At 44.8% G+C, this 18,384-nt stretch overlaps 2 protein-coding genes across 7 annotated transcripts in view; one reads left to right on the top strand and one right to left on the bottom strand.

Moving 5' to 3' along the window:
- Positions 1–13,141, bottom strand: part of CHD1L (chromodomain helicase DNA binding protein 1 like) — a 38,866-nt gene extending 25,725 nt beyond the window's left edge. For 2 of the 4 annotated variants that reach the window (XM_073309102.2, XM_073309093.2), the window contains exons 1-8: positions 11,633–11,848; positions 8,211–8,323; positions 7,292–7,395; positions 6,685–6,799; positions 4,255–4,286; positions 1,966–2,047; positions 523–685; positions 34–189 (exon numbers count right to left, since the gene is read on the bottom strand). In XM_073309102.2, coding sequence (XP_073165203.2) covers positions 34–189; positions 523–685; positions 1,966–2,047; positions 4,255–4,286; positions 6,685–6,799; positions 7,292–7,395; positions 8,211–8,323; positions 11,633–11,729 — 862 coding nt within the window. In that variant the 5' untranslated portion in view covers positions 11,730–11,848. Of the gene's footprint in view, positions 1–33; positions 190–522; positions 686–1,965; positions 2,048–4,254; positions 4,287–6,684; positions 6,800–7,291; positions 7,396–8,210; positions 8,324–11,632; positions 11,849–13,122 lie in introns of those variants that run through there. The other 2 variants (XM_073309112.1, XM_073309082.2) reach the window with 2 other exon arrangements.
- Positions 13,142–13,237: 96 nt separating this feature from the next.
- LOC140896939 (uncharacterized) overlaps positions 13,238–18,384 on the top strand; it is a 30,008-nt gene continuing 24,861 nt past the window's right edge. The window contains exons 1-2 of one of the 3 annotated variants that reach the window (XM_073309124.2): positions 13,238–13,509; positions 13,694–13,750. In XM_073309124.2, coding sequence (XP_073165225.1) covers positions 13,357–13,509; positions 13,694–13,750 — 210 coding nt within the window. In that variant the 5' untranslated portion in view covers positions 13,238–13,356. Of the gene's footprint in view, positions 13,510–13,693; positions 13,751–18,384 lie in introns of those variants that run through there. The other 2 variants (XM_073309131.2, XM_073309141.2) reach the window with 2 other exon arrangements.

Below are 18,384 nucleotides of genomic sequence, written 5' to 3'. Positions count from 1 at the left end.
GATTAGGTCCAACCCCCCAAATGCTCTAATTACCTAGATCTTTCATCAAAATAGCCTTGTAGTATTTTCGCTGCAGGGCTGACATCCCATGATACAGAACCACTTCCACCTTCTTAGGCAGCTCTGCCGCGACCTCAGCCTTCACCCTCCTAAGCAAGAAGGGCTGCAGAAGACTGTGCAATTCTTTGGCTATTTGGAAAAAAATGTTGCAATAAATGAATTAAGTGTAAAGGAATGTCTCTAGCACTTTATTTTTTATACAAACATTAATGAAACCTCACCCCAGCTTGTGCGATGTAAGTATTTTCCCTATTTTATAGAAGGAGAAACTGAAGCAAACGTGGCTGCCTAAAGGTAGGTACCTAAACACATATGAAAGCACCTACATGCTGATGTAGGCCGCATTGTTTCATAGCTAATCAGTTTCAGAGAAAGCAAACCCCAAAGTCCCAACACCCAATCCCCTGCTCTAACCAGCTTACAGCACTGACCCTCAAGTACGTTTTATGACTCATTACTTGCCTGGCTTGCTCTCCTTTTCAATCCCACAGTAACACTGAACAAACTCTTCCACTTGCTCTTTAGGGAAGATGTCAGGCTCAATAAAACTGAGCAGGGAGTACAGCTCACGGAGACTGTTCTGAACAGGAGTGCCGGTGAGCAGGAGACTGAAGCCCACTGAAAACTGAAATAAGCAAAGACAAAGTAAAATGAACTGCAACATGCAAGTGGAATGAAAAGTCACTTACCACACAAACCCCCTTCACTACTCTCCCACACAACCAAAATCTGACAGTTAGTAGAGAGGTACCTGCAGAACTCTGCAACTTCAGTGAAAGCCAGCAAACTCAAGATCTGGAGTAATAAACAAACTTACAGGGCCTGATTCTCCTCTCAAACACTCTGGTGTAAATCAGGTGCAACTCCTCAGAAGTTAATGGAGTGACACCAGAGCACAAAACATGTATGAGCAAGGGAAGAATGAAGGCCAAATATGGTGCCATTATACTCTTGATCTCTGTCGCACGATATGCACAAACCATGTGCACTGTGTTAAATAACTAGAGCTGGTTGGAACATTTCTACAAAAATCAAAACACCAAAATGAAATTACACAAAATCCACACTCTGCTTTCCTGTTTTCAGAGCAGCTCTCATAATGTTGATATTTATCTGCACTGTGCTATTTGCAGCATTCCCTGTACTTAGACTGAGGAACACGGCTATCACTATGGCAAGTTTAATACTTCATAAAATTCCCACCAAGTTCAAAAATTGGACCTAGGTGAGCAGAATGAAGGTGGGATTGGGGTTATCTTTTAGCATTAACAATGACCATTCTGGAACTAGAAACAAAACTGATCAGAAATAATAGAAAATATTGCCCTGGGCATATTGGATGTGCTCCTACTGGGGCAGATTTGGTTCTGGCACACCTGGGTAAATGGAGAACAACTCCACTGACTTCAATGAAGAGAAGTGACTTAACCAAGGTCACATAGCAAGACCATAGAAATAGACCTGAGGAATCATGACTCATGGTCCCCTGCACTCACCACCGGACAAGACTTCCAAATTCACGGTTACCTCACTTTGTTGTTTTTAATAATTCATATCAGAAATACAGACTCCTGATGCAGATTGTCACCTGGCTGTGATTTAGTTCCACGCCATTTACGGCTTCTTTATATTAATCCTTTTCTCACATTCCTCAAACTTCTGAAGCCCAAACGTGAGTCAGAATGTGAGACAAGTTCCCTGTTCTAATCCATTGGCAGCATAGGGCTCAATCCATCTGCCACTGAAGACAATGGGAGCCTATCTACTGACTTTGAGAGGAACTGGATCAGGCCCACAGATGAACAAACATGATGAGGGCTAGTGATGACATAAATAATGAACCCATACCCTTTAAAGGGGAGAAAAGTCCTTTAATAGCTAAAAAGTTGTTGGGCTCTTTTTTACCTCTGAAAGGGTTTTGTGCAACAGTGAGTTCTGGTTTTTCAACCTGTGGGCTTCATCCACAACCAGAGCAGCCCAGTTAAACCTGTAAAATAAATTAATAAAAAGTACTGTTTTCAGTTAAAATTCAAATAATTCTTGACAATATGAAGAGGTCAGTATTAGCTGGTCTCTCTACATCTATACTGGAGATGGCCCTCAACCAAGACCCAGGATCTAAAATCCTCTGAATATCGTAGGGGGCAGAGGGCGGAAATCAGATCTTCACCTAACGTTTGCCACTCATGTGTATTTCTTGGTGTAATGGATACCTCATAGCAATCTATATTTCAAGTTGTAAAACCCTTTCCATTCTCCCCTCTCATTACTCTCTGCAACAGTCACCTTTCAAGCCTGAAACTTCCCGGGGCTGTGTGTCTGCCTAAAGATGAACTTTTGGGGATAAAATGAGGGTGGGGACATGGGGGAACAGTTCAACTGCTTTTCACGGAGTAAAAAAAAAAAAAATTACACCTTTTTTCCATTATAAACAAATATTCCTGAGAACTATTTTTGAACAGCTGGGGTAGAAGCTGGCCTTTTCGCAGGTTAACAGACCTGACTGAGAAGTACGTCACAGCCTTGTTATGAAGGAAGGCGGCTTTCCACTTGGCCAAGTGAGCCTTTGAAAATCATGCACTGAGGATATACAGTATATCATTTGAATTTTGCTAAGCTTGTAAAGCACACTCTTAAGGCAGGCTGGACTGCATCCCTACCCACCTCTGTAATGTGCTCCAAGATCTACAGATGAAAACATGTGAAGTATTATTATTATTAGCCATATTTTTCAGATGGAACAATCCAGGCTCAAAGAATTTGAGTGACAGTTCTTGAAGGGGAAATGAGGTCTCGTGGGTTAAGCACTGGCCTGAGAACCAAGAGACTGGTCCTGAGGCTGATGTTTATGTGATAACAGGCAAATCACTTAACCCCCCCGACATTCTTTACATACTGCGCTGATGGTGTAAATTACACAGAACGGTACGGAATTAAGCAGAAAGTCATTTGGAACGAAGAGGACTGAACTGCATTCTCCGTGGGTTTATTTTTTTTTTTTTTTTACAATACACACAAAATGTTTCATGGTGTGTTAATTATCAGCTCAAGACATGGATTCTACGATGTGTTCATCAAGCCCAGTATCTTGTCTCTAGAAGTGGCTAATACTTGGTGCTTCAGAGAAGCCCCATCATACACCTGACTAGTTATGAACTGAGGCTGAAGGGATGGGGTGGGGCAGTTTTGTTTTGTTTTTTTTTAACTCCGACTGAGTCCCTGAAGCATTCATCAGATGGGATTGCCTCCAGAATTCATAACTAAGTGTTTGTATTATAAGGCATCAGCATTGTTGTTATAAGATATCCAAATCCCTTCCCAAGTACAAGTGCAGCATTATGTAAAATCTTCTGTGATCATGACAGAAATACCTGCCGCTGATTGGTTATACTAATAAAATACAGATCTCACCAGAAAGTGAAATAACTACTCAAAGAGCAGGATCTGCTGGACTGGCAATGTGATGTGATACAGTTTAGGTTATGATCCTAACCATACGATTACGCAGTTCACTTTCGTCAGAGTTTGTACCTGTAATCTAAACCAGTGGTTCTCAACCCACATGCGGCCCAGCTGTGTGCTAAAGGTTGTCTGGCCTGCACGGCAGGGTCTGGAGTCAGGGCTGCTGCCTGGCTCCACACAGCAGGGTTCGGGGTCCCTGCTGCCTGCCCCGGCACCTGGGGCTCCCCTCCTGGCTCCACTGTGTGGAGGGGTCTCTGGGCGGGGGATGCTAGGCATAGGGGTCTGTGGAAGGGTTGTGGGGGCACCGTGGGTCTCAACCTGCGGCCCACATTGATAAATAAGTTGAGGACCACTGCTCTAAACCAATGCAGCCACTTTTACCAGAATATTACTCTATGTACTATCTTCTATTGGTGCTATTGCTTGCTCCCTAGGAGCAAAAATCCACTCACTCCTTTTATGCCCGTTACGTGTGACCAGTGCACAACATTTACTTTTTCATCTGCTTGAAAATTGTTCCTTTAGCGGCTGGGGGGGAGGATTGCTCATGTACAATGTGGCTGAAGGTGAAAAGATCCTTCATTAAATGTTGCTCGAAGAAAAATTCTAATAATCAAAGAAGAGTGCAATGACTCATGTGAAACAACAGAACTGGGACCTCACATCAATGTGCCTAGACAGACTGTTGACAGACCCACTGCATAAATTCTAGGAAAATAAAAATAAACTCACAATTTTAGAAATGCTCCATCTTTCAGGCATATCTGTAATCAAACAAAATCAGTGTTACACACAATGCCTTACAGTTACATAGCACCTCTCAACATAAGATATCCTAAAGTTATTTACTAATATAACAAACTGATATATAAACAGTTCACAGACAAGGATCACTTCACCAACCCTTGAACTGCAGCTGCTTCTTGAGTGGAATATGGCAGCTACTTAACAGCATACAACAATAGGAGAGAAAGTGAAAGAGAATTGAAACTGCAGGAAGAATTTAGAGCAGGGGTGGGCAAACTTTTTGGCCCGAGGGCCATATCGGGGTGTGAAACTGTATGGAGGGCCGGGTAGGGAAGGCTGTGCCTCCCCAAACAGCCTAGCCCCCCCCCCATCCCACCTCCCCCCATTTCCCGCCCCCTGACTGCCCTCCTCAGAACCTCCAACCCATCCAACCCCCCCTCCCCCGGCTCCTTGTCCCCTGACCGCCCTCTCCTGGCACCCCCCGCCCCTAACCGACCCCCTGGACCCCACCACCATCCAACCCACCCCATCCCCTGACTGCCCCAACCCCTATCCACACCCCCGCCCCCTGACAGGCCCCCCACATTTCCCACACCTATCCAACCCGCCCTGCTCCCTGTCCCTGGACTGCCCTGCCCCCTATCCACACCCCTGCCCCCAGACAGGCCCCCCGACACCTCACCCCCTATCCAACCCCCCCTATTCCTGACCACCCCACCCCCTGCTCCCTGTCCCCCCGGCTAGCCACCAGCAAAGCAAGCACATGCTTGGGGAGGCACAATTCCAGGGGCGGCATTCCAGCTATCCTGTTTTTTTTTTTTTTTTTTTTTGGCTTCGGCAGTTGTGCTCTCGGAGCTTGGGGTGGCAAATTTTTTGCTTTGGGTGGCAAAAAACCTAGAGCTGGGCCTGCCCCCCAGGACCTCCTACCCAACCTCCCCCAGTCGTTGCTCAGAGCGGCAGGAGCTCGCAGCCCCACTGCCTGCGTGGTGGTGCAGCTGCAGGGGAGGAGGAACAGCCGGGAAGGGGCCGGGGGTAGCCTCCCCGGCCAGGAGCTCAAGGGCCAGGCAGGACGGTCCCACGGGCCGGATGTGACCCACGGACCATAGTTTGCCCACCTCTGATTTAGAGGATGGAACGTAATTAATGGAGTTGCAATTTGGCCTAGACACCCAAATTGCTCTTATGGAAAGAGCCCTGGGATCTATAATGACCACAAGTTGCCAGGACCTTAGTTTTAGGTCTCATCGGAAATACAATACAAAACACAAGCAGAAAAGCTCAACCAAGAAATATTAAGAGAGAGACTCAAGCTGGGGAAAATGTTCAGCTCTCTCAGCAAAGTCTTTTCACTTCTGTCATGTTTTCTCACATAATGTTTCTTCCCACATTTGAGAACTAGTGACGTTATCTACCTCCCCTCCATGTTTCATTTTCCCTCCTCATTGACCCTGCATTAAAATAAGTGATAATGATGAATTTGTGGCATCATAATTACTTGCTAATGTCACAAGCACACACACTGTCCACCTTCAAAAAGGAGGAGAAGCTGGGCTGTGTCAAGAAGAAAGCCCTTATTAAAAGCACAGACCTCACCACTGGCAACAGCAAGCAAAGAGAAATACTAGTCAAGTGAATTTATGCATGGATAGGTAGGACTTTCTAAAGCTTGCTCCAGTGTGAAAGTCCCCCTCCCTTTAGTGCCCTTGGGATAAGTATTCTCATAGCACAGACAGGATCGAGGAGCGAGAGTGGAAAGGTGGGCAGGGTCAGAGGGGACAGCATGGGACAAATAGATACAATCTAAGGGGGAAGAGAAAGTGAGAGACCACAAAACAGGGGAAGCAAAGGGGCAGAAGCAATGAAGGAAGGTCAGAGAAATCAGATGGTGGAAGCTAATGGGGACCTTTCACCACTACTAGATTGATGCAGATGTGTTTATTTTTTTAAAATGGATTGAACGAATGGTGCTAAATCATTGCCGTGAGGAGCGATTTATAATGGAGAAGATTTTTATTTTCCCCTCAGGAATAATTAAGCAACAGAACACTGTTTTAATAACTGCAGGAGAGGCCAAAGCAGCGACTAAGACCAATCTAGTTCTGGCTGGCTCCAATCCTGCTCCCATTGGCACCAGTAAGAGCAAAACTGGGTCCTAATCATGGACTCTGTTCAGCACTCCTTATTTAGCTCAGACGCCTATTACCTTCAATGGGAGTTTCACTGGAGAAAGGACTGAGAACAGGGTTCTATCTCAGTAAGGAATATGGAATAGGATCCTACAGCAGCCACTGAATGGGACGAAGGGGAAGGTAAATACAAGCAGAAGCTTCCACTAAATGTGATTGTTCTGAGGCTCCAGCTCAAAATGAACCTGTGTCCTGCAAGCAAGTAATGCTCCTGCCTGCTGGCAGGTACCTCATATGTAGTGAGCAGCACGTGGAAATGAGAATGCGCTTTCAGGTCCCACTGCAGCTTGGCCCTTTCCTCCTTGTCTCCTGCATATGCCACATAGGAAAGACCTGGAGCAAATCTGTTTTCATTATAAAAAAAACAAAGTAGAGAGCTAGGCTGAGACTTTCATGTAAATAAAGGACGAAGTCTACTTTGAACCCAGACTATCAAAGAGTGTATAAACCAGAGACGGGCCCAAACGGCAAACTCAGATCCAAATGCCTTGAGGTTTTGGAGGACAGGGTTTGGATTCAAGTCTCTGACTCGAAAGCTACCCAGATGCGTTTGGAGCCAGGCTGGATCATATTTTGTGGTTCTGATTGGAGAATTCCAAAAATCTTATGAGAATGGCTACTCTCTCATGACTCCTGATGCTCAAAATGGGAAATCTTGTGATAGCTACCAGTCTCATGGGATTTCCACCATTTTGAGCTGAAAAGTCTTATATAAAGGCAGCAAGATTTTGGTTTTGCCAAACCTGAGCCTCAGCCTTGATTCAGCCTCCAACCTGTACCCCGAGATCAAACCTAGTGCTAAGATATAAGATGATAATATAATTGCTGAGGCTTACCTCTCCAGCTCCTCCTTCCAGTTGCTCAACACGGATAGAGGACAAAGAATGAGAAATGGCCTTTTGTTTAACTTTCCAGTCAAATAAACAAGCAGAGCAATAGTCTAGAACACACATAGACAGACAAAGAGGAGATTATTTTCCAATGACTAGAAATGGACTCAAACCATCGCCCTGTATCTAAACACACCCACAGCCTCCCAGCTGGCCCCTGCAGGTTCTCTACAACAAAACAGGACAAAAAATAAATAAATAAATAAAAATCCAAAATCAAAAGAACTCCAAACTATGGAAAAGTTTAGGTCTGAATGCCACAACTCAGACCCAATAATCCCCTCCCACAAGGACAGAAGAATATCTACTCTATGTCAATGTTTAAAACAATTCACTTGTTATTTAAGATGCATGGAATATTGTCAGATTAACATGCATGTCAGACTCATTCTCCAAAACTTGCAAGACTTATTTTGAAAAATGTTGTCACAAAAAATCAATATGAAAAATCTACAAGTTTCACTTATCTCTCTGACCCTAGAACTGAACTTCATAAAACTATCACCATTACACTGATAGTATGTTGTTTTTACAGCTTAACAGGGGGGGTCTCATGTATGGCCATCATTACTTTTGTCCTCAATATTCAATGCAATGTCTCCTGACAGAAGAGCATTTTGCCTTAAAATAAAATAAATAAAGTCCTTACTGAGTGTTACTCAGGCAAAACCTTTACTGAGGTCAAAGGGAGTTTTACCTGAGTAACCACTAAAGGAATCAGGATTTAGGTTTTAATCCTTGCAGTATGCACTTCAGAATTTGATCCTTGGTTTGATCATTGGTATTTTTCTTCCTCTTGTAGGAATCACTGGGAAAACAGAAATTTGGCCAAGTTGTTTTTCTACATAGTAATGAAAAAATGCACCTGACAAGTCTTTCCGAGACCCATCTCGTCACCCAGGATGCAGCCGCGCTGAATTTCGTAGCACTGTACTAGCCACTTTAGTCCTTCCATTTGGTAGGAACGGAGTTGGATACCTAGAAATAAAAGTAAATGGTGTAAAGCTACATCCTACTGCAATGCACTTTACATGGCATTATATCCAGAGACTATCCAGAAGCTGAAACTGGTGCAGAATATGCCTGCCTGCCAACCCAGAGCACATAGCATAGCATCAGTACTTCACCGATGGCATTGGCTGCAAATACATTTTCAGGTGGAGTTTAAGGCACTGGTTTTCACTAATAAATCCCTAAATGATTTGGGACGTGCCGGCTTGGTAGATCACTTCTCTACAGATGTCAAACTGCTGCAACTGAGATCAGTGGAGATGCCTCAACTGGCCTCAAATTAAACAGGAAGAAAATTCTGGAGTGGAATTTTCCATGATGGGTCCTCAACTTTGGAACTCTTCCCCCTCCCACCCCCAGTCTGTTAACCTACCATATTGCTCATCTTTTCTCGCTGGTGTTTGGGGATGGAACACATTGAAGTTTTCTGAGGGAATACTGAAGGTGGGGTATTTTAGGTTACTATAATTATTGGCAACAAATTGAGGAATAAGGTAGTCTAGTAAAGTAGTTCTCAACCAGTGGTCCAGGGCCCCTAGGGGGCCTCACGCAGGTTTCAATGGGACCTCCGAGTAGGGCCAGCATTAGACTTGCTGGGGCCCAAGGCAGAAAGCTGAATCCCCACTGCACGGGGCTGAAGCCTAGGTCCCTGAGCCCTGCCACCTGGGGCTGAAGCCTGAGCAATGTAGTTTCATGGGGGCTCCTATGGCATGGGGCCCCAGGCAACTGCCCTTCTTGTTAACCCCTAACACTGACTGGCTGTTATATGCAGAAAACCAGTTAGTTATTGTGGCACAGGCGGGCAGTGGAGTTTTTATAGCATGTGGGGTGGGGGGGAGGGGAGGGGGAGCAGACCTCAGAAAGGAAAAGGTGGAGAACCTCTGGTCTAGTAAGTTTACTATTACTGGTGCTTTGTTATTGTGAGTTTTATGCATTGTAAAAAGCACCTGGAGCTTTCTGTAGGGATACTTCTTGCTATAGGAGTTTTAACCAAAACATAAATAAATAAACCCACACACTCGCAGATTTCTTTAGCATCCTCCTCTGTAGTCATCAATGGTACTACATGTAGCTTTGTTCATACTCACTGCAGACATTAATATAACAGACTCTTGATAAGGTGATTTTATTGAACTGTCTTTCTGTCTGCCTACATTGGGGAGGGAGGATGATTTTGTGGTTAAAGCACAGAACCGGGAGGGCAGAAGAGCTGGGCTCCATTCTAAACTCTGCCAGAAACTCCTCACATAGTATAGGCCAAAGTCACTTTGAACACAATTTTCAGGATCCTTAGTTGATTTGTTACCCAGCTTGAGACATCTAGGCCAAGATTTTCAAAAGTGGGTGCCTAAAGTCAGGCCATGTATTTAAGTGCCTAAATGTGGATTTTAGCACCTCAGTGGTAAGCGGATATATAGTCAGACATCTTAAAATGCAGCCTCGTTTTCAATTCAGGCCATTTATTTAGGGGCTCACATATGGATTTAAGTGTCTAAAGTCAGGCTTAGACTCTTGAAAGTCTTGGTCTCAGCATTTACTATGGTGTGTTAATCATTTCTAAGCAAGCTATTTGCCGGATTTTCTTTTCTTAAAAGAGGGTAGGGCCCAGTAAAGGCAAGTACTGTTTTGTAGCCACCCCTGCAAAGAAATTTATATTTATAGTAACAACATAAAAACAAAAATTAAGGACGCCTGCATTCTTTTCTTCAATGTCTTGGCTTGGATACTGTGACCCCTTAATTCCTTGCTATAATGTGTGAAACCTCTCCCACTGTCTCTGCGAAAGACCCAGAGAGTGGATTGAAATATAACTCCCAGCTGTGACGTAGAGTGTGCAAACAAGCAGACTGGAGAATTGCTCTGCAGTGGATTATCCCTTCACTAGCACCTGCCGTCAAAGGAGCAGAAAGCACCTTGCACCTGTTGAACAAGCTTCCGCACCTACTTTGAGGTAGGTGAGAATTATCCTCATTTCACAGATAAGGAAACCTAGGCCCCAACAAGTGAAGTGACTTGTCCACAGGAAGCATTGTAGAAGAGTCAGGAGTGGAGTCCAGGAATTCCAACTCCTATGCTCTAACTAGGAAGTGAAGAAGCACGTTGATGAACTACAACCTTGGAGGGTTAGAGATGTAACAGGTGGATAAGGGAACCATTCTCTACAGCAGGGAACAGAGAATAGTAGCAAATGTAAAGTCTCATATCCAAACCAGCCTCCCTCCAGCAAGTCTCTATATTATTGTAAGAGTTTAGTGTAAGTGTTAACTGATTGCAGTTGATTAGGACCAAGAAAAAAAAAATAGCATTGTGGCAGATGTTATTTTTTTCAGAGAGAACAACTGTTAGAAACACTAAGAGAACTGGAATATTAAATGTGGATGTATTTCATTTCCGCATTTCCCTAACATTACAATAATCCTCTTTTTGGAAATGCTGATGGTGGAAAAATAGTTGTTGCTTTCTAGGGTATTGTTTTAGGAAGACAAAATCACATGGCTGTTATTTTTAGAGCCAGTCACCCTGCCAAAATGAATGAGTGTCCCCCTTTTTAAATTTACTTCCATGCGAGAGGAAGGATTTTGCCATGTGTGTTTCAGTGAGATATGCAACATTTCAAACTTTTTGTGTGCACATCTACTTTCTCCAAGCTCGAGGGAGCTGGACAGCTTCCATGGGAAGAGATAAAGAGAGCACAGTTTATTTGATTTAAAAAAAAAAATCTTAACCATAAAAATGGGCAGAGTTAACCAAATTCTAGTTTACACCAGCGTAATCCCAGAATAACTCCACAGAACCTAATTCTGTTCTTAATTACAGCACTGCCTGACTGACTAGGTTAGCTAAATGAACAAGAGGACTTGTGGCACCTTAGAGATTAACAAATTTATTAGGGCATAAGCTTTCGTGAGCTACAGCTCACTTCATCAGATGTGTAGCCTGGAACATATAGTAAGAGATATATATATACACATACATACACAGATATGTTGGAAGTTACCGTACAAACTGTGAGAGGCTAATTGGTTAACTGTAATGGAATTTATTTAGATTTCCAACAATGTAACTGACAGCAAACCCTGCCCCAGGTAATGTATTATTACTATCCAGTTCTAAGCCACCTCTCGCTGCTTTAGGGAGAAGCACTGCTTGCAGTCTCACCCCAGTTCACACACCATGTGCCCAGGGCACTGAGACCCTCAGGATCAGCAATTCCTTAACTTACTTTACCCTACAAACAAGTAACTTCTTCCGACAGCTCAAGCCATCCCCACTAACCTGTCAGACCCCATTGGTGCAAGTCCTTCTCTTTAACGCCTGGCCCGCCGGTCCTTGCCGTGGGTTTATTGCACAGGGCCTGGAAGAAATGAGACATCGCGATCTGCAAATACTCCGCCCTTAGGGTGCTACCCCCTTGGCTCCCCGCAGCGCTGCTCTCCCCCCTAGGCCAGCAGGAGTTACAGGAAACCCCCTCTGACCTAGCAGAATGATCCCGGAAGGCTGCAGGGAAGAGTAATTATGTCATTGGCTGATTGAAGCACAGTCTCTATGCAGCTCCCCCCTGCAGTCTTGGATTGGCTGGTTTCACAGGAGGACTTCCCTTACTGGGTAGACACAGCTCACAGCTGTTGATTGGATGAGTGGCTGAACTGCTGTAGTATTTTTCTTGGCACAAGCGCCTGGGGTGCTATTTCCATGCAAGCTAGCTTTGTAGGTGTGCAAAACCATAGCTGCTGGAACTAGGGGTGCCGTTGCTCCCCCTGGCTTGAAGTGGTTTCCATCATACAGGGTTTTACAGTTTGGTTCAGTGGCTCTCAGCACCCCTGTGCAAAGCTGCGTTAGAGCTTCAACTCACAACATAGCTGTTTAGGAGGGGAATTTGCAAAGCCCCAGGGTTCTCTGCTTTCTCACCCATTCCAGGTTTCTTGTCTGACGTTTGATATAAAGAGATTAAAACTCGCTTTATAACACACTGCATTTCTCTAGCCCTTTCCATCGGAGCATCCCCAAACTCATCAACTAGAAACCTAGTCATTAAAAAAGTCACAAGGAAAAACGTTTAAAACATTAATCTTTGTGACAATTGTATTTACTATCCTTTTTCTCTGTTTTTATAGATTTTTATCTCCCCTGTTACTGTGGGAAAAACACACAACGGAGAAAAGTGATAGGGCCTTGAGCCTGCTAACAATTGTGCACCTGCTTAGCTTTATACATGTGAATTGTTCCACTGAGATCAATTGGTCTCCACACCATAACGGTAATCAGGTGGTTAATCGAAGGATTAGGGCTATGAAAAGTTTTGCACACAAGTATATCTCAAAAGGGTTGGGGCATAATTGACTATGCAGGGGAAACGGTGAAATCGACTGTGAGCGTGCACTAAGTGCCGCCTACTGCAGGAAGGAGAGAAATTGGGGATTTTTTTTTTCATTTACCCCTACAAACCCCTACTACGTTCACTCCCGCTGCAGCCTGCCAGTGCCATCCACCACCCCGCGTCCCCTTCAACCTCCGATGAGCAGCCGCCCTCTTCAACCGTCTCTGTGCAACCGTGCTGCGGACCGTGCCGCATTATATGCCCTCCGTGCAACGCAAGCCCACCCCCGCTGCGTTCCCTTTCCTCTGCAACCCTCACCCCGCTGCACTCCCTTATTATCCCTTCCCTGTGCAACCCCCCGCTGCTGTTCCTTTGCCCCTCCCCGTGCACCCCCCCCCGTGCATGCCCTCACCCCTTCCCTGTGCAACCCCCCCGTGCATGCCCTCACCCCTTCCCTGCGCAGTGTGCACCCCTACTGTGCAAGCTCCCAGCCGCAGACCCTTCTCTCCCTCCTCCTGCAATCGCCCCGCCCAGTGCCACGCCCCACCGCCTTCGCTCTTCCTCCCGTGTAAACCCCTCCCAATGGGCTCGGTGTCCCTTTCCTGTGCGACGCGCCTCCTCCTCGCCCACCCTGCAAACTCCCCGCGCCTCCCCCAGCCCCTGAGGGCTGCTGCGGATCGTCATGGCGCTGCCGCTGCTGCTCTCGCTGGCGGCCGCGCTCCTGCTCTTCTATCTGGGCTTCGTGCGGCGCCGCCCCGGGACCCCCCGCGCCGCCTTCCAGCGCCGGGAGCCGGGCCGGGCCGGGGACAGCGGTCACCAGCCCCCGCGGGACGCAGTGAGCGCCGGGCCGGGCTGGGGGGGCTGACCCCCGGCGGGGGAGTGGGGTCGGGCAAAGGGGGCTTCGCCTCCCGCCCCGGCGGTGGGGTTGGGGTGTCTCCCCCGGGGGCGACGGGGCGGGGAGGCTCCATCCCCCCATCCCCGCCCGCAGCACTCCCCCCTCTCTCTCTGTCTCTCCCCAGTGGGGTCCCACGCTCTCCGGCTTCCCGCTGCGCCTCTTTGTCCATGTGGCTAACACGGTGAGTACCTGCCCGGTGCTGGGAGGCGCCCGCCCCGCCCCAGTGAGAATGGGATTTGGCACCTGTCTCATTTGCCAGCTGCTTTACAGCTGTTATTGCTGACAGCCTCCCCTTCTCCAGGGAGGCAGCTCTGAATTAACCCCCGCTTGCTTAAGAGAGGGGAGGAGCCCAAGTAAGGAGCCCTTCAAGCTTTGTCTTCACCAGGGTGAAGACCATTTTTAAAACCTTTATTAACGCTAACCTCTGTCAAAATCCTAGTGAGGACAAGGTAGCTGTAGAACTACAATGTAGGGCAGGTCAACACTTAAAACACTGCAGCAGATGGCTGTAGGGCTTAAGTGAAGATGCTCCTAGGCAGGATGGGAGAAAGCTTTCCCCTCAATGTAGTTAATCTGTCTCCCCGAGTGGTAGCTATGTTGGCAGGCAAAGCTCTCAGGTTGACACAGCGCTATCTGTGTTGGGGAAGGGGGCGGGGAGGGGGGTTAGGCCAGTATAAATATGTTGCTCTGGGGTGTGGATTTTTCACACCCCTGAACAATATAGTTATACCAATATAGGTCTGTAGTGTAGACCAGACCTTAGTTTAGACATGCTAAAAATACATCTCTTTTGCTTCCTGTAGACATGGCCTAAATGTTTAGTTCTTAGTTTGTGATAGACTCAGGATTAGAAATCAAGAGATTCTTACCTTCCAGTGCTCTGACCACTTAACATCACTTCTCTAATGCCACCCCTAGAGGCAGTAAGGGATGCTGTCATCATGACTCATTGGCATTAAATAATAAAATCATAGAAATGTTCACCTGACAGGGACCTCAAGTCCTGCCCCCTACACTGAAGCAGGACTAATTAAACCTACACCGTCCCTGACAGGTGTTTGTCCAACCTGTTCTTAAAAACCTCCAATGATGTGGATTCCACAACCTCCCTTGGAAGCCTGTTCCAGTGCTTAACTATCCTTACAAGTTAGAAAGCTTTTCCTAATATCTGACCTACATTTCCATTACTGAAGATTAAGCCCATTACTTCTTGTCCTATTTTCAGTGGACACAGAATAATTGATCCCTGTCCTCTTTATGACCGCCCTTAACATATCTGAACGCAGTTATCAGGTCCCCCTCAGTTTTTTTTTTCTCAAGACTTAACATGCCTAGTGTGTTGTTTTTTTTTTAACCTTTCCTCATAGGTCAGGTTTTTTTAAACCTTTTATTACTTTTGTTGCTTTCCTCTATACTGTCTCCAGTTAATCCTCATCTTTCCTAAAGTGTGGTGCTCAGAACTCAATACAGTACTCCAGCTGAGGCCTCACCACTGCCAAATAGAACAGGACAATTACCTCCTGGGTCTAACGTACGACATTCCTGTTAATGCACCCCAGAATATTAGTCCTTTTTGCTACTTCAGCTGATTGTTCACTCATACTCAGTTTGTCATCCATTCTTACCCACAGATTTTTTTTTCAGCAGTATTACCATCTAGCCCCTTTTTGTTGTGCATTTGATTTTTCCTTCTTTAGTTTTTTGTACTTATCTTCATTGAATTTTATCCTGTTGATTTCAGACCAATTTTCCAATTTGTCAGGGTTGTTTTGAATTCTAATCCTGTCCTCCAAAGTGCTAGCAACCCCACCCACCTTGGTGTCATCTGCAGATTTTATAAGCACACTCTCCATTCCATTATCCAAATCATTATTGAAAATATTAAATGCTATTGGACTGAAGACTGACCCCTGTGGGATCCTACTGGATACACCTTCCCCATTTGACAGCAAACCATTGATAACTACTCTTCTGAGTAAAATCTTTCAACCAGTTGTGCATCCACTTTATAGTAACTTAATGTAGACTATGTTTCTCCAGTTTGCTTATAAGAACTTGATGTGGGACTGTATCAAAAGCCTTACTAAAATGAAGATATAACTCATCTACTGGGTCCCCAAATCCACTTGGCCAGTAACCCCTTCAAAGAAGGAAATTAGTTTGCTTTGGCATGATGACAAATTGATGTTGGTTATTCCTTATAATCCTGTTATCCTCCAAGTGCTTACAAACTAACTGTTTAATAATTTATTCTAGTATCTTCCCAGCTATTGAAGTTAGGTTTACCAGTCTATAATTCCCTGCGTACTCTGTGTTCCGCTTCCTTAAAGATAGGTACTGTATTTGACCTTCTCCAGTTTTCTGGGACCTGACAGATCCTCTTTGAGTTCTCAAAGATAATTGCTAACAGTTTCAAGATGGCTTCAGCTAGTTCCTTAAGTACCCTAGGATGAATTTCATCAGACCTTGCTGACTTGAATACATCTAATTTACCTAAATCCTTTCTCTAAGTTACCAACAACATGGATAAACCATTAAAACTGTAAGAGTGTTGTAAATATCATTTATGATTTGCACTGCAGTATCCTCTAGCAGCCCTAGTCTGGGATCAGTCCCCCATTGACTTAGGTGCTGTGTACTCACACTCACACTCTCTCTCTCTCTCTCTTACTTAAAAGATGGTCAATGCCCCCAAAGCATTTAATAATTTCCTTTCTGCATCTGACAGTTGCACTTTCTGATTCTCATGTCCTATTGTTGATTGATTATATAGTACCAGTCATCTATGAATATAGTACCAGTCATCTATGAAATGCCTAGCAAAAAGTTGTCATTTGGGTTTCCAGCACTGCAGGGGAAGTTTTGTTTGTTTTTGTTTTTTCATTGGAATAAGAATAAAAATTGCCTTGTGGAAAAGCCATTTCTTAAATGTATGTAAACTCTTGCATGTCCCTTCTTTTTAAAACAAATTCTATGTTTTAGTCCTAAACCTAGTCAGTGGGAGGACACTGACGTGTGTTTTACAATTTAAAACTCCAGTATTTTCCCCTCACTGTTTATAATTGCTGCTTGAAAGAAGAAAACTGGAATTTCTGTTGCATGGGACCAGATCCAGCTAGCTTCACTCACACAAGTAATCATGTTGAAGCCAGGGGGCTAGTCACATGAGTAAAAGTGATCAGGATTTGTCCATTTCTGCAACTCATGCCCTGTGATTCTTTGAGAGATCGCACAAACCTAGGCTCCTGTAACAAGAATGGCCAGTTTAACCGGTTGACTGTCTGAGAAGTACTCTGATCAAGCTTTACCAGTGCAGGTGCTGGTAGGTAAACAAAGCAGTGAACATTGCCAATTTGCACTGGGAAGTTCACCAGTCCAGTTACCTAAGGTTTGTCAGTGAAAACATTTTGGAATAAAACAAACTTCACCCTTTTAGAATGGCCATTTCCCTGTTCTGAGCAGGTTTAGAGGACATGTTTATTTAAAACACCAGTAGCTGATCTATACTACTATAATGTGGGGTGCTTTTAGAAGGAAAAAAAAAAAAGCTCCATGTGGAGACAGGCATTCTCCAGGGCCCCATGACTGGTAAATATTTGCTTACAATACATTCTGAACTCCTTAGGGAAAGCCTGCAGCTGAGGCCAAGTATAAAAACCACTTTCCACATGGAAAAAATCATGACCATTCCAGCTGTTTATGACTTTACCCTCAGCAGATGAACCTGAGAATCCACCGTCCAAACAGTGAAATCTCACCTCACCAGTTTCCTGAGAATTTTTAAGCTTTTCTTGGTCCATTGATTTATTCCTACCTCCCTGGCTGCTCCTGATCTCTTCTCTGATCCTGGCACAGCCATGTGATTCGTGCACAGCAGAGTGCTGATAGTAATAAGTGACTGACCCCCAGTTTAAGGTGATCTTGGTACGTGACCAGACAGAACACATTTGCCATTGCCTCAGCTCCAGAATAGGTTTTTGTAACATGTTTTGCCTTTACAACATATTGGTGTAGCAGCTTTCTTTTTAAAGCTATGTACAAGAGCTATTGCGAGAGCGACATAAATTACATCTCCCGTCCCCCTGTTTAATTGTGTGGCTTGTTCCTGAGCATGACAACTACAGGGAGGGAAAACTAGCTACAGGGAATTTTTCTTAATGGAGCTGTCTTTATGGCTAAAGCACAGGACTGGGAGCGAGGATTCTATTCCCAGTTCTGTCACTGTCTCTGTGTGCCCCAGGCTAGTCACATTGCCTCCCTGTGCTTCAGTTTCCCCATATGTAAAATGGGAATGAAAATATTTCCAAACCTCAGAGGAGTATCTTAGGGGTTTAATCTTTGTTTACATTTGTAAAACATGTTGATCTCAGAAGGAAGGAGCTATTATAAATACAAGTTAATAATTTAGTCTATTGATCTTTTCTACCTTTTTACCTAAACACAGGGAATAAGATGCCTATAGAAAATTTCAGCACATTTTTCCCTACCCTGAATTCTGTCAATAATTAATTCTTAAGCTCACTCTTGCCCTGTTAAATCAGGGCAGAACATGACCGATCTCTGGAATCGTTAATATTGCCACATTAGCAAAGGCATAAAAATAGAGTTTGAATGCCTTCGTTCCTAGTGTGGAACATTTACATTTCTAATGCTTTACTGAGATCACTAGCTTTGAGGAAGGGGAGCAGGTTCACTGGTATATCAGGGCAACAGAGTATTAATGGCATTGTGAAAGCTCCTTGCAATGGATTCAATAAGCTTCATAACTCTTTTATTCAGAGTTTGTTTTGCAGAAAGCTACAAGGATTGTGGATG

The sequence above is a fragment of the Lepidochelys kempii genome, chromosome 1, assembly GCF_965140285.1.
Source record: "Lepidochelys kempii isolate rLepKem1 chromosome 1, rLepKem1.hap1, whole genome shotgun sequence".
Lineage (NCBI taxonomy): Eukaryota > Metazoa > Chordata > Testudines > Cheloniidae > Lepidochelys > Lepidochelys kempii.
Note: the sequence above shows the minus strand (reverse complement) of the source record. Positions and strands in the feature narration are given on the sequence as shown.